The sequence below is a fragment of the Nicotiana sylvestris genome, chromosome 1, assembly GCF_000393655.2.
Source record: "Nicotiana sylvestris chromosome 1, ASM39365v2, whole genome shotgun sequence".
NCBI lineage: Eukaryota > Viridiplantae > Streptophyta > Magnoliopsida > Solanales > Solanaceae > Nicotiana > Nicotiana sylvestris.
In genome coordinates, this window is record NC_091057.1 from 89,082,414 (window position 1) to 89,096,986 (window position 14,573).

Here is a 14,573-nt window from a genome sequence, read left to right on the forward strand (position 1 = left end):
TTCTGCGCCCAAAAATCCGCACTTGCAGAAATCACTTTAGTCCTCAGACGTTGCACCTACGCCCTAGATCTCGCACCCGCGAGCTCGCAAATGCGGTCCAACCCTCCGATTCTGCAACCAATGCCGCTTATGCGGTCTCTTTTCTGCTTCTGCGGCTCGCACCTGCGGTCCCCAATTCGCAGGTGCAGTTATGACAGAAAATAGTAGCTTCAGCTGCAATTACAATTTTCTAACTCTCTGATAACCATTCGAAATCATCCCGAGACCCTCGGGACCTCAACCAAACCAACCAACAAGTCATATAGCACTATTCAAACTTATTCAAATCTTCGAAACACTCCAAACAACACCAAAACACTAAATCAATCTTAGATTCAAGCCTAAAAACTTAGAAACTTTTAAATTCCACAAACAACGGCGAAACCAATCAAATCACCTCCGAATGACCTGAGAGTTTGCACACACGTCACAAATGACACTACGGACCTGATCCAATTTCTTAAATTCTATTCCGACCCCGATATCAAGATTTCCACTACCGACCGGAAACTTCAAATTTCCAATTTTGCCAATTCAAGACTAATTCTACCACGAACCCCCGAGTTACATTCCGAACACGCTCCTAAGTCCAAAATCACCTAACGGGCTATCCGATCAAAATTCACATCCGAGACCTTCTACTCATAAGTTGACATTCGGTTGACTTTTCCAACTTAAGCTTCTAAATAATAGACTAAGTGTCTCATTCCACTCCATGACCACTCTGAATCCGAGCCAACCAACACGATACGACGAAATATAGCTGAACAATTCATAAAAAAGTAGAAATGGGGAAAACAAGACTGTAACTCATGAAATGACCGACCGGGTCGTTACATCCTCCCCCCCTTAAACAAAAGTTCGTCTTCGAACGAGTTTAGAAACATACCATAAGCCTCAAACAGGTGTGGATATCTGCTCTGCATCTCACACTCGGTATCCTGAGTATCCCCCTCCGCGTGTCGACCTCTCCACTGCACTTTCACTGAAGTTATATCCTTTGATCTAAACTTTCGCACCTGCTGCTCCAAAATAGCCACTGGCTCCACATCATAGGTCAAATCACCGTCTAACTGAACCATGCTGAAATCCAAAACATGAGGCAGAGCAAGCTCATAAGCCACATCCCCAATCCTCCTAAGCACCTCAAAAGTTCCAATGCACCGAGGACTCAATTTACCTTTCTTCCCAAATCTCTTAACACCCTTCATGGATAGAACCTTCAGAAAACCTTCTCCCCAACCATGTAAGACACATCACAAACCTTCCTGTCAACATAACTCTTTTGTCTTGATTGCGCCGTACGAAGCAGCTCCTGAATCACTTTCACCGTGTCCAAAGCATCCTGTAGCAAGTCCAAAAGCCTAGCCTCGCCCGACTGAAACTATCCTACTGGAGATCTACACCGTCTCCCATACAAATCCTCATATGAAGCCATCTTAATACTCGACTGATAACTATTGTTTTATGCAAACTCCGTGAGCGGTAGAAACTAATCCCATGACCCTCCAAAATCAATGACACAAGCATGCAACATGTCCTCTAGTATCTAAATAGTGCACTCAGACTGTCCATCCATTCGAGGGTGAAAAGTTGTGCTCAACTCAACCTGAGTACCCAACTCTCGCTGCACGGCTCTCCCAAACTGCAAAGTGAACTGAGTACCTCTATCTGAAATAATGGAAATGGGGACAACATGCAAGCGAACAATCTCTCGAATATAAATCTCAGCTAATTGCTTTGAAGAATCGGTAGTTGACACAAGAATGAAGTGCGCGGACTTGGTCAGCCGATCCACAGTTACCCAAATAGCGTCAAACTTCCTCAAGGTTCATAGGAGTCCAACTTCAAAATACATGGTGATCCGCTCCCACTTTCACTCTGGAATATTCATCTGCTGAAGTAAGCCTCCCGGTCTCTGATGATCGTATTTCACCTACTGATAATTGAGACACCGAGATACAAATCCCACTATTTCTTTCTTCATCCTCCTCCACCAGTAGTGCTGTCTCAAATCCTGATACATCTTCGTAGCACCCGGATAGATAGAATACCGCGAGCTATGGGCCTCCTCAAGAATCAACTCCCGAAGCCCATCAACGTTGGGCACACATATCTTGCCCTGCATCCTCAATACTCTGTCATCACCAATAGTCACATCTTAGGCATCGTCATGCTAAACTTTGTCCTTGAGGACAAGTAAATGAGGATCATCATGCTTGCGATCTCTGATAAGAATATATGCCAAAGCTAACAAGGAAGATCGAGAAACCACACAAGCTAAGACCCGAATGGGCTCTGAATATCCAGCCTCACAAACCGATAGGCCAAGGCCTGAACATCAATTGCAAGAGGTCGCTCCCTAATAGGAATATATGCCAAACTGCCCATACTCACCACCTTCCTACTAAAAGCATCGGCCACCACATTGGCCTTCCCCAGGTGATACAAGATAGTAATATCATAGTCCTTTAGCAGCTCCAACCATCTCCACTGCCTCAAATTGAGATCCTTCTACTTGAACAAGTGCTGGAGGCTACGATGATCAGTAAACACCTCACAAGACACACCATAGAGATAATGCTTCCAAATCTTCAACGTGTTAACAATGGCAGCCAACTCCAAATCATGAACATGACAGTTCTTCTCATGGGGCTTCAATTGACGAGAAGCATAAGCAATCATTCTACCCTCCTGTCGTGCCCCTTTTTTCTAAAAAGCGAAATCGGGTTCATGACATTTGGGAGGACAACTCGTTCCCTCTTGGGAATTGGGTTTTTTGAAGAGTCTCCACCTAATGATTAACGTGCATTAGGACACTAAATAAGAGTTCGAGTTGGAAAACAAGAGTTTGGGTAGGGGCTAGAAATTATCTCAAGGGGAAGGTGTTAGGCACCCCCCAAGATCCACTAGTGTGGTTCCCGACCATGTTATAATTGTGACTTTAACTAACAAGTAAGCAAATAAAGATCTCAAATAGAAGGGGATTTACACATAATGTTGCAAGTGAATTAAAAGTTTGAAGAAAGATAAAGAAAACAGAAATCTTAAGCGAATAGTCTGGACAGTTAAAAAAGGGATAACAAGTAAAAGGGAAGGGGTCCTAGATTTACAAACAATATGGATCACATCAACGCAATACACGACAATCACTCCTCAGAAGAGGGGTCGCACGTGGTATTAGCGCACCGATCATCATGTCCATATCTACCCTTTCCCACCCTGTTAAGATATTAAACACGGAATAATGTCGTTGCTTACTGCATGACATTGCCCGTCCGATCCTATCAGTCCCGGAGGCATTTTGGACTAGTAGTTCTAAAGGGATAGAGGTTGTTTTTTTTAGAGTTTTAAAAGGACAAAATTCTAATGCGACAAACAAAATACATAAACAAGTAGGGGGAAACAAATAGCAGTTTAAGGGCTCAAACAGGTCTCCTCACTTGAAGGAGAAAATTATTTAGCATGACTTCAAATACTGGTTATGGTCTGAATTAAATTTAAAAGTGTTAGGACATGTTGATTTATCACATATTTCTCAGATGAAGAGTCCGAATTAGCCATGTCCGAATTGTTTATCAAAACCAAATTAGACCTTTATGCATGATATCTAACGGAGCGTACTGATTTAAAGAGAGGGTTACTGGTTCTATAAACAAAAGATCTGCAAATTTTAAACGACTTTATGACTGATTTTAGACTCATAGACAAAATAGATGAAGCTGATTATTACTCCTATAGGCAATATATCTAAGCGTTATTGGTTTTAAATGATTACATAGATGCAAGAGACCTATAGGCATGGTATCTAAGATGAGAATGCAGAAGTGCAGAAAAACTTATAGGCATGGTTTCTAAGATGAGAATGCAGAAGTGCAGAAAAACTTATAGGCATGGTTTCTAAGATGAGAATGCAGAAATCAAAAAATCTTATAGGCATGAGTTTTAAGATGAGAATGCAGAAATAAAAAAAAATCCTATAGGCAAGCGTTCTAAGATGAGAATGCAGAAATCAAAAAATCCTATAGGCAAGTTTTCTACTCTTTGCGTACATTCACCCCATCCCTTTTCACTAGCCAACCCCAATAGTTATTACAAATTATTATAGACCGATTGAATCAGAAAAGAGTAAAATTACATCCGAAATTCCAGCGACAACCAAACAGCCTAATTCAAGCTGAAAGTCCAACAATACGAGATAAACCAACTTCCAGGATCAGATTTCCAAAAGCCTTTCTCATGTTTGGGATGTGTCAAAGTTCCCAAGAGTCTCGAAGGGCCTCGGGCAGTGTATATACCCCAAACACATTGTAGAATTGAGATCATAGTGCAGTGTGGAACGGACAACCCTCAGATGTCCAAGTTCATAGGGAACTCAAGGTCCCAAAGCAAGGCTCATAAAAGGGGGGGGGGGGCAGAACTTAATTGTCTAAGAATAAGTGTAAGTGCATAGAGGAATTAGGGGAAAGCCATGGCAAGCTGGTGGTCATGCTCAGCAATTGGGAATGCTGGCACACCCCTAACCAGCCTGTTAGCCAAATCTTAAGAGTTAGGATCCATTGTGGATCAGGTTATGACCTGAGCAGCAATTTGAATATTGCTAGGCCATGAGCCTTAACTCAAACATATAGAAGGGAATATGGGGTAGGGATTCACAATAGAAAAAAGTGCAGGGAAAGAACATACTTAGCATATATCATTGAACATGAGCAGTAACGTAAACAGGATTGCAGAAGACTATAAATATGCACATAGGGGTGAGGCAAAAATGTTAAATCAGAAAATACCGGTTTCAGGGGAAAACAAGTAAAAACAGTAGCCTTAGAAAAGGCCAAGTTGCAAGCCTAACAATTCCAAAGATCTCAAGAAAAAGCAGAGTGTTGAAAGAGTATTGAATTCAAAGCAATATTGCAAGTGTGCAAGTGTTGAATTGGAGTTAAGGACCGGTAGTGTGTAGGTCGTGTGAATTGAAGGTGTAAGGTGTCTTAAAAGTGCAGAAGGGCAGTCCCTTTTATAGTGCAGAAAGCAAGTAAGAAAGGCAAGGAGATACCATTGAAATCAACCTCCCTTTGGTTAAGGGATTCTGATTTCAACGGGTAAAAATTAGTTAAGAAAAGAAGTTTTAAATAAAACCTTTTCAAAGTAGCACAAAAGGGGTAAGTACATAGAAGTTATTTAAGGAAAACAATCAATGGCATACAGTTTGTGCCAAATATGGCAAGGTAATCAATCAAATAGCCAGGAAACCAAAAGTACAAGTTCAATTCGAATGAACCAAGTCAAGAAAGGTAAAAGAGGTTCAATCGAAGAAATATCAATGACAATTCATCAGCCTTATTAAAGGGATTTCAGAATCAATCACTTAATTGGTGAAAACCTTTGAAAGAGGAATTTCTCATATATAAAGTACACAGATCAAGCAAAACGAATCGTCAGGTTTCTAAGAAAAAGATTCTAACATTGAAAGTCTTAGAGCCACAAGCAAAAGGGATTCAAGTTCAGTTACAGGCTTATAGTGAGTCTGAAAGCCTAGGGTCCCTAATACCACTTGCCAAAGAAAACCCCAAATCCTAGGGTTTCAAATTGAGTCAGACAATGGAGATGAGAAGGCAGGCCACTTGAGAGGGGCTCAGAAGTCTTTTCCAAAGACTTATGAGAGACAAACACACACGATAGAAAGAACACTAATTCAAAGTCATGAGAACATGCTCGAGAAAACTTGGACCTTAAACAAGTTTAGAAGAAAGAGATGATACGAGATTTAAACAAAAGTAGATGAAATATGCTTAGCAGGACACAAACAGAATTCAGTAAAGTGAACAAAATCAAAGAACTCAACCATAAACACATATAGCAAAAAATAAGGATTAACAACACGGATTAACATGAGAGCATAAGAGTGACAGCAAAATAGAAGAGTCTCGCATAATAGAAAAGAAACAAGAGAACAAACTCATGCGTAGTAGAAAAAAAACATACGAGCCTAACATAGATAAACACACATAAAGAAAGAACGAAAAGAATCAGAAAGACATTTGAAAAAACTTTTTCTGAAAACTTAAAATCGAAATTGTACGATTTTAAAAAGGAAATTTGGGGAAAACCTTTAAAATGTCAAATAAAGCCCAGACATATCACATCTCTAAGAAAATAGGCGGGTACAGAACCTTAGACGGCTTAGGGTTGCAGAGAAAACCCTAGCAATGAGAAATGTCTTGAGGAAAGTTAGATCCTAAGTCAAATGGACTTATATTGCTAGAACATGCCGGAATAATGGCCGGAGAAGCCATAGATCTACAGATCTGAGAAGGATCTGAAGAAGGCCATTGAAGTCAGGCTTCAAACCTTGAATAGCTTAGGTCTGATGGTGAGAAAGGATGAGTATAGACCGTCCATGGCCGGAAACGCCATGGATTTCGGTAGAAACATGGTGAGATAAGGTGGGAAACGATTAAGGTTTCGGAGAGGTTCGAGAGAGTTTGAGAGACGAAGAGGGTTCAAAGGCGGCATCTCGGTGAAATGAATTAGGTTAAGGGTGGTTTGGGAATTAAAAAAAGGAAAGGGGAGTTTATGGCCATTGATCAAAATGATCAACGGCCTGGATCAAAAGGGAGTCGGGTGGGTTTTTAAATCGGGTCAGGGGTCGGATAATTTGGGGGATTGGGCTGGTTTAATTTGGGGAGGAATTGGGTCAAATTGAGGGCCAAAATTGAAAGGTGAAAGGGCTGTAATTGAAATAGAAATGGGCTAAGTGTTAAATAGCCTATTTTCCCTTTCTATTTTATAAAAATAGTAATAATAATTTTAAAAGTAAATTAAAACACTGAGACAACAAATACTATATAAATATTAATTTAAAAATTCCGGAAATAATTTTATAATTATAAAATGCTACTAATCGTGAAATGGGCTTTAATTGCAATTACATGCAATTTAGCTTAAAATACCAAATAGATTTGTAAAAATATACCAAAATAACCTTAATTATATTTTGGTGTAAATATGAGAATAAAATAAGTTATTCACCAAAATTGATGATTTTGGAAGTAATTATTGGTCTTTATACTGCTAAAATAGACAATAAATTGATTTTAAAAATTAGGAAAAAATACCAAAACTCTTGGGCATGCTTATATATATATGTACATGTTATTTTGAAAGTATGTTGTATATAAAAATACATAGGTACAAATTGGGTATCAACAACTGCCCCTCTTTAACCGGGAAGGATGAAAGAGTTGTTGGGTAAAGATATGATGGCCAATTTTGACCGAATGAAACGATTTTGAAGAGTTTTGATCGAGCTCCGGTTTCTGAGATGCCTACATATCCCTGGTATTACATGAGTCAGGCGGAGTATGCTGATGGGGATTTTCGGAAAGCGGACGCGATGTTCAGGTTGAGAAAGGATGGTCAGAGTCTGACAGGCTGCGAGAACTGGAGCGGGATCACTCCTGCTGAGACGACCATTGCTAGCCGGTGTACCTGCGAATGAACAATACTAGCATATATATATTGCGCATAAATTTAAATGTGATGCAAGTTCCCATTGGACCGTGAATGCTGTCTTTGGACGGTTAGGATGATGTCCTTGGACCATGATGTCCTGGGCCATGAAGCGTATGATAAAGGATTCGCAGGCTATGAAATAATGTTCTCGGGCTATGAGGATGATGCCTCGGAACCATGATGCCATTGAATAATGATATGCAAAAGATAAAATGGGGTCCTCAGGCCATGGTATGGCGTTCTCGGGCTATGGAAATGGTGCCTCCGAACAATGATGCCTTTGGACAATTTGGCGATCTTTCAGCCCATGAAAATGCAGAAGGTGGCGATCTTTCAGCCGATGCAAGATGTAAATAAAGGGTGACGGTATTTCAGCCAGGCAAGAGAAATAAGAGTGGCAATATTTTAGCCATGCAAGAGAAATAAGGTGGCAGTATTTCAGCCATGCAGATGGAGGTACAACTTAACCTCGGAAGGCAGAAAGGTAGCCTTATGCAATGCAGGAGATGCAGATGGAGGTAGAGCTTAACCTCGGAAGGCAGAAAGGTAGCCTTATGCAATGTAGGAGATGCAGATGGAGGTAGAGCTTAACCTCGGAAGGTAAAAAGGTAGCCTTATGCAATGAAGAAAATGCAGATGGAGACAGAGCTTAATCTCGGAAGGCAGAAAGGTAGCCTTATGCAATGCAGAAGATGCAGATAGAGGTAGAGCTTAACCTCAGAAGGCAGAAAGGTAGCCTTATGCATTGCAGAAAATTTAGATGGAGACAGAGCTTAGTCTCGGAAGGCAGAAAGGTAGCCTTATGCAATGTAGAAAATGCAGATGGAGACAGAGCTTAGTCTCGGAAGGCAGAAAGGTATCCTTATGCAATGTAGAAAATAAAAGGCGAATAGTAATGAAATCTCTTAGCTGATAGATGATAGCTGATAGTTGATTGCTATATTGTGGCTGCTGTGGATGTCGTGTACTGATAGCAACTATAAATAGGTGATGATTCCGAGAGTTGTATTCCCAGGAAGTATGAGTACATAGATATATCTGTTGATTTTACGACTTGAGTGCCTGCATCCAAAGAAAAATCGTGAGTTTTGTAGGGGGGGAGGTTAGTTCGTTTCCTCATGAGCTTCGCTTGTCCTGCTTGGCGTTGTGTATCATTGAGGTAGCGTTCCTAAACAAAGCAATTTTGATACCAGACATGCATGATTTAGAAACAATTTCACATAAATACATAATTTAAAATAGTTTTCTTTAGATGAACCGACGAATGCGACGCGGTTCAAGACATTGCAACCTCTCTCCCTCCAGAATTTTGAGGGTCCTCCTTAAAATTCTTCCCCAGTTTACTGGGTTGGTGCTTCTGACGGCTGCGTGCGACAAATGGCTGAAATCAACTTCGGAATTTTGAGGGTCCTCCTCAAAATTTTGCCCCAGTTTCCAATAGCGGGGGAAAATAAATTTTTTATTGAATTGTGACCGAACTCATAGGGCTGTCTACATATCCCCTCTTAAACGGGAATTAGGTCAGGCGTAGTTCAAATACATTATACAGGAAATCGTAAGAGTTACACATAGTATCGCTTCACTGCATTTGAATTGATCGGCTTCTACCAAACTTTACCGTCCATTTATGCAAGTATGAAGTCTCCTCCGGTTAGAACCCGGTGAACTATGTATGGACCCTACCAGTTGGGAGAGAACTTCCCTTTAGCTTCATCTGGATGCGGAAAAATCTTCTTTAACACCAGCTGCCCCAGTGTAAACTGTCTCGGCTTCTCTTTTGTTGAAGGCTCTGGACATTATGTTCTGATAAAGTTGACCATGGCAAACTGCATTCATTCTTTTCCCATCTATAAGAGCTAACTTCTCGTAGCGACTCCTTACCCATTCTGCATCGTCAAGTTCTGCTTCTTGTATGATTCTCAAGGAGGGAATTTCTACCTCGGCGGGAATGACTGCTTCTGTACCATAAACTAACATATAGGGAGTTGCCCTAGTTGATGTGCGGACTGTGGTGCGGTATCCCAATAAAGCAAATGATAACTTCTCATGCCACTGCATATGTTTCTCTATCATCTTCCTTAGTATCTTCTTGATATTCTTATTGGCGGCTTCTACAACTCCGTTCATCTGAGGTCTGTAAGCTGTAGAATTCTTGTGTTTAATCTTGAAGGTTTCACACAGGGATTTCATCAGGTTGCCGTTGAGATTGGAACCATTATCAGTGATGATTGACTCTGGAATTCCGAACCGACAAACAATACGGTCGTGAACAAAATCTGCTACCACTTTCTTAGTCACTACTTTGTACGATGCTGCTTCAACCCATTTGGTGAAATAATCAATTGCCACTAGAATGAACATGTGCTCGTTTGATGCGGAAGGCTTAATAGGTCCGATAACATCCATTACCCAAGCGGCGAACGGCCATGGCGAGCTTGTTGCAGTAAGCTCGTTTGGAGGCACCTTTATCACGTCTGCATGTATCTGACAGTGATGGCATTTTTGGACATACTGGATGCAGTCCGTTTCCATAGTCATCCAAAAATAACTAGCTCAGAGTATTTTCTTGGCTAAGACAAAGTCGTTCATATGTGGTTCGTAGGTCCCCACATGAATTTCCTCCAATAATATGGATGCTTCCTTTGCATTGACACACCTTAGTAATCCCAAATCAGGGGTCCTCCTATACAGGATTCCTCCACTATGAAAGAAGTTAGATAGTCTCCGAAGTGTGCGCTTCTGAGTAGGATTTGCGAGTTCTGGATATTCTCCCATCGTCAAATATTCCTTGATATCATGAAACCAAGGTTTTTCGTCTGCTTCTTCTTCTACATGAGCATAGTAAGCTGGCTGATCATAGATCTTTACCGAAATAGGATCAATGAAGTTCTTGTCTGGGTGCTATATCATGGACGATAGGGTAGCCAATGCATCGGCAAACTCATTCTGAACTCTGGGAACATATTGGAACTCTGTCTTTGTGAACCTCTTCCTCAACTCCTGTACATGATGCAGATAAGGGAGTATCTTGGAGTTCGTGGTTGCCCATTCTTCTCGGACCTGATGTATAAGCAGGTCTGAATCTCCGATCACTAGTAATTCCTGAATGTTCATGTCAATGGCCAGCTTGATCCCTAAGATGCAGGCTTCATACTCGGCCATATTATTGGTACACGGGAACCTGAGCTTGACAGATACCGGATAATGCTGACCGGTTTCTGATACTAGGACTGCTCCTATGCCAACTCCTTTGAAATTTGCTGCTCCGTCAAAAAACATTCTCCAACCATCATAGGATTCTGCAATATCTTCCCCTATGAAAGATACCTCTTCATCAGGAAAATACGTCTTTAAAGGCTCGTATTCTCTCTCCACGGGATTTTCAGCAAGATGATCTGCTAGTGCTTGTCCTTTGATTGCCTTCTAAGTCACGTAAACAATGTCAAATTCACTCAGCAGGATTTGCCACTTGGCTAGCTTACCAGTGGGCATGGGCTTCTGAAAGATGTACTTCAAAGGATCCATTCTTGATATGAGATAAGTAGTATAGGCACAGAAATAGTGCCTCAACTTCTGAGCTACCCAAGTCAGAGCATAACAGGTGCATTCCAATAGAGAATATCGGGCCTCATACGGGGTGAACTTCTTGCTGAGATAATAGATGGCCTGCTCCTTTCTTCCTGTTTCATCATGCTGCCCCAGAACACAACCGAAAGCTCCATCCAATACTGCAAGGTAGAGTAATAGAGGTCTACCCGGCTCGGGCAGGACCAAAACTGGTGGCGTTGACAAGTATTCCTTGATTTTGTCAAAGGCTTTTTGACAACCATCAGTCCATTTGGTAGCGGCGTCCTTCTTCAACATCTTAAAGTTTGGCTCACAAATGATAGTGGATTGAGCTATGAACCGACTGGTGTAGTTGAATTTTCCCAAGAAACTCATAACCTCTTTCTTGTTCTTCGGTGGTGGCAATTCTTGGATGGCTTTGACCTTTGACGGATCCAGTTCTATTCCTCGGCGATTCACAATGAACCCGAGTAGTTTTCTGGAAGGAAACCCGAATGCACACTTGGCGGGATTCAGCTTCAAGTCGTACCTTCTTAGTCTGTTGAAGAACTTCCTCAGATCTTCCATGTGGTTAGTGGCTCTCTTGGATTTGATGATGATATCGTCTAGATACACCTCGATCTCTTTGTGTATCATGTCATGGAAAATAGTAGTCATGACCCTCATGTAGGTGTCCCCAGCATCCTTTAACCCAAACAGCATTATCTTGTAACAATACATCCCCCACGGTGTAATGAAAGCCGTTTTCTCCGCGTCTTCCTCATCCATCCATATTTGATGATACCCAGCAAAACAATCAATGAACGACTGCAGTTCATCTTGGCACAATTATCAATTAGAATATGTATGTTTGGCAACGGGAAGTCATCTTTCGGACTGGCCCAGTTGAGATCCCGGTAGTCGACATAGACTCTAACCTTCCCGTCCTTCTTAGGCACTAGCACAATATTGGCTAACCATGTTGGATACTCTGCTACCCTGAGAACCTTGGCTTTTACTTGCTTGGTGACTTCTTCCTTGATTTTCAAACTCATGTCGGGTTTGAACTTCCTGAGCTTCTGTTTTATTGGTGGACATGTCAGATCGGTTGGCAGTTTGTGAGCTACAATAGATGTATTGAGACCAGTCATGTCATCATAAGACCAGGCGAATATGTCCTCATATTCCCTTAGAAATTCCGTGTACTCTTTATTTTCTAATGGTGACAGATGAACATTGATGCGCATTTCTTTGATATTTTCTGCATCTCCCAGGTTGACAATCTCAGTTTCGTCCAGGTTAGACTCAGGTCTGTTCTCAAAATCCTCAACCTCTTTAACGACATCTTCCGGTATATCATCTTCTTCTGAGTCTATATCCGTTTGTTGCATTGCCTCGTTGCATGTCACAATCGTCAGTTCATCAAAATAAGTAATAGTAATGCTGTGTAAATAAAGTAAACGATAAAAAGCAATAAGATCAAGATTTATAAGAAACTGAAATGCTATGATAAATTTCATAATTGTTTTGAACATTGGAGCTCTTATTTCAATATTAAAAATGCAGAAAGAAAGTCAACTAGCGAAAAATAAAGATAATGCATGGTGCTTTGTTCAGCCTTGCTACCCCGAAGCTTTCCGGGCCCTGGTGGTTCTGATGGACCATGTGTTGAGGCGTGCTCCTCGGCTTACGGCCTGTATGGAAGGGCCTTGTGAAGTTAAATGATGATGCGAGAGTGCACGAACTAACCCTTGGGGAGGGGAATAAAACAAAAGTAAAAATGAAAAGGTAGAAAGTTAGTGCGGGTTGTAAGAAAAAGAGGTTGCGATAGCTAAACACATAGTGCGAGAATATAATTCGTGTCTTAATTTGGGAGCCTCACTGTGCTCGAGGTAGGCCTAGCGACAAGTTGATTTGGAAAACTTATAATGCTAAATGCCTCATTTTATTGATAAAAATAAGACGAATCCCAAAACGACACTAAAAATAGCAGAAAATAAAATGTTACTAATGGCCATTGGCCTTATTACATTCTTAAAGCAAAAGAAAATATTCCTAGCTACTTGGTCCCAGAAGGTTGAATGTTTTCATTGATCAGATCCTCCAGCTCGCGTAGATTTTCTAGTAAAAATGCCTTCGCCAGGCGCCCTCCTTTGCCTTCCTTAGTGTTTTGACAGTCGGTGACTCTTTTCCTCACTTTCCCTTCCAACTCCAGCAGACTATATTCCAGATATTTCATCTTCTCACTAGCCCTGGTGACTCTCTCTTTCCATTCGTTGATTTGGTTACTTGATGGGAGGTTCCTCCACCAGGCCAGCAAGAGTAAGGGTATGTTGGCCATACCAAAGTTGGGAACTTTGTCATTCATTTTTGCAAAACAAAAGGTGAGGCCATACTTCTGACAGATTCAACTATTAAATATCAACAATTAGCATGAGCAGCATTTAGTTCTCCAAATAAATGCACAGACGTGGTAACGTCCGTTTGGGTTCCAAGGGAACCCAATGGACTTTGGACAAGGCTATCTTAAAAAGTCATTATGCGAACAGCATAACTGACTCGGCTAGGTTTGACAGTGATGCATGCACAATTGAATAGAGTAAGATTTCTATGGGTATTAGACCGGTACCCTTGAGCGAACAACTCAAGAGGGAAAGACACGGAACCTTCGACTGCACCGTTGATCGACTGGTTTTACCGCAAATACGCCTTTGCCAAATATAGGGGGTGTAATATTGGAAGGGCGCAACCACTCATTATAAGCGTTGCTATGGTATTTTGTTTGGCATGAGTGGAATATGATGTTGAATATGCAATTACAAGAATGAAACAAGTTGTCACGTTTTTGCACGTTGATAAAGTAATGATTACAATAATTGCTCATAATAACAACGGTATTGAAGGAAAGCGGTAAAAGAAAGCATTAAAGAAAAGAAACAAAGAGCCAAGTCAGTTTCATAGCAGAAAAGAGGTAAAGACATTAAATAAAGGTAATAAAGAAGCAGTGAAGTCACAAGTAACATGAGATGGTAAAATCCTAAAGAATTCCCCAGCAGAGTCGCCATGCTGTCACGCCCCCTTTTTCTAAAAAGCAAAATCGGGTTCATGACATTTGGGAGGACAACTCGTTCCCTCTTAGGAATTGGATTTTTTGAAGAGTCGCCACCTAATGATTAAAGTGCATTAGGACACTAAAGAAGAGTTCGAGTTGGAAAACCAGAGTTCGGGGAAGGGCTAGAAATTATCTCGAGGGGAAGGTGTTAGGCACCCCCCCAAGATCCACAAGTGTGGTTCCCGGCCAAGTTACAATTGTGACTTTAACTAACAAGTAAGCAAATAAAGGTCTCAAATATAAGGGGATTTACACATAATGTTGCAAGTGAATTAAAAGTTTGAAGAAAGATAAAGAAAACAGAAATCTTAAGCAAATAGTCTGGACAGTTAAAAAAAGGGATATCAAGGGGAAGGGTTCCTAGGTT

The 14,573-nt window shown here is 41.1% G+C and overlaps 1 protein-coding gene across 1 annotated transcript; it reads right to left on the bottom strand.

Moving 5' to 3' along the window:
• Window positions 1–713: 713 nt before the first annotated feature.
• Window positions 714–11,883, bottom strand: LOC138872124 (uncharacterized). Its single transcript, XM_070150169.1, has 3 exons — window positions 11,430–11,883; window positions 929–1,270; window positions 714–802 (listed from the first exon to the last, which is right to left on the bottom strand). Exons 1-3 carry the CDS (start codon window positions 11,881–11,883, stop codon window positions 714–716), a joined length of 885 nt encoding a protein of 294 aa, XP_070006270.1.
• Between the last annotated feature and the right edge of the window lie 2,690 nt (window positions 11,884–14,573).

What these genes read in the sequence shown, in the direction of transcription:
- LOC138872124 (XM_070150169.1), bottom strand. Translation starts at nt 11,883, where the DNA reads ATGGATGAGGAAGACGCGGAGAAAACGGCTTTCATTACACCGTGGGGG. An exon ending in AGCTCAATCCACTATCATTT is followed by an intron (nt 1,271 to 11,429) that starts GTGAGCCAAACT and finishes GTTGGGGAGAAG; the next exon opens with GTTTTCTGAAGGTTCTATCC. An exon ending in ACACCTGTTTGAGGCTTATG is followed by an intron (nt 803 to 928) that starts GTATGTTTCTAA and finishes TGAATTGTTCAG; the next exon opens with CTATATTTCGTCGTATCGTG.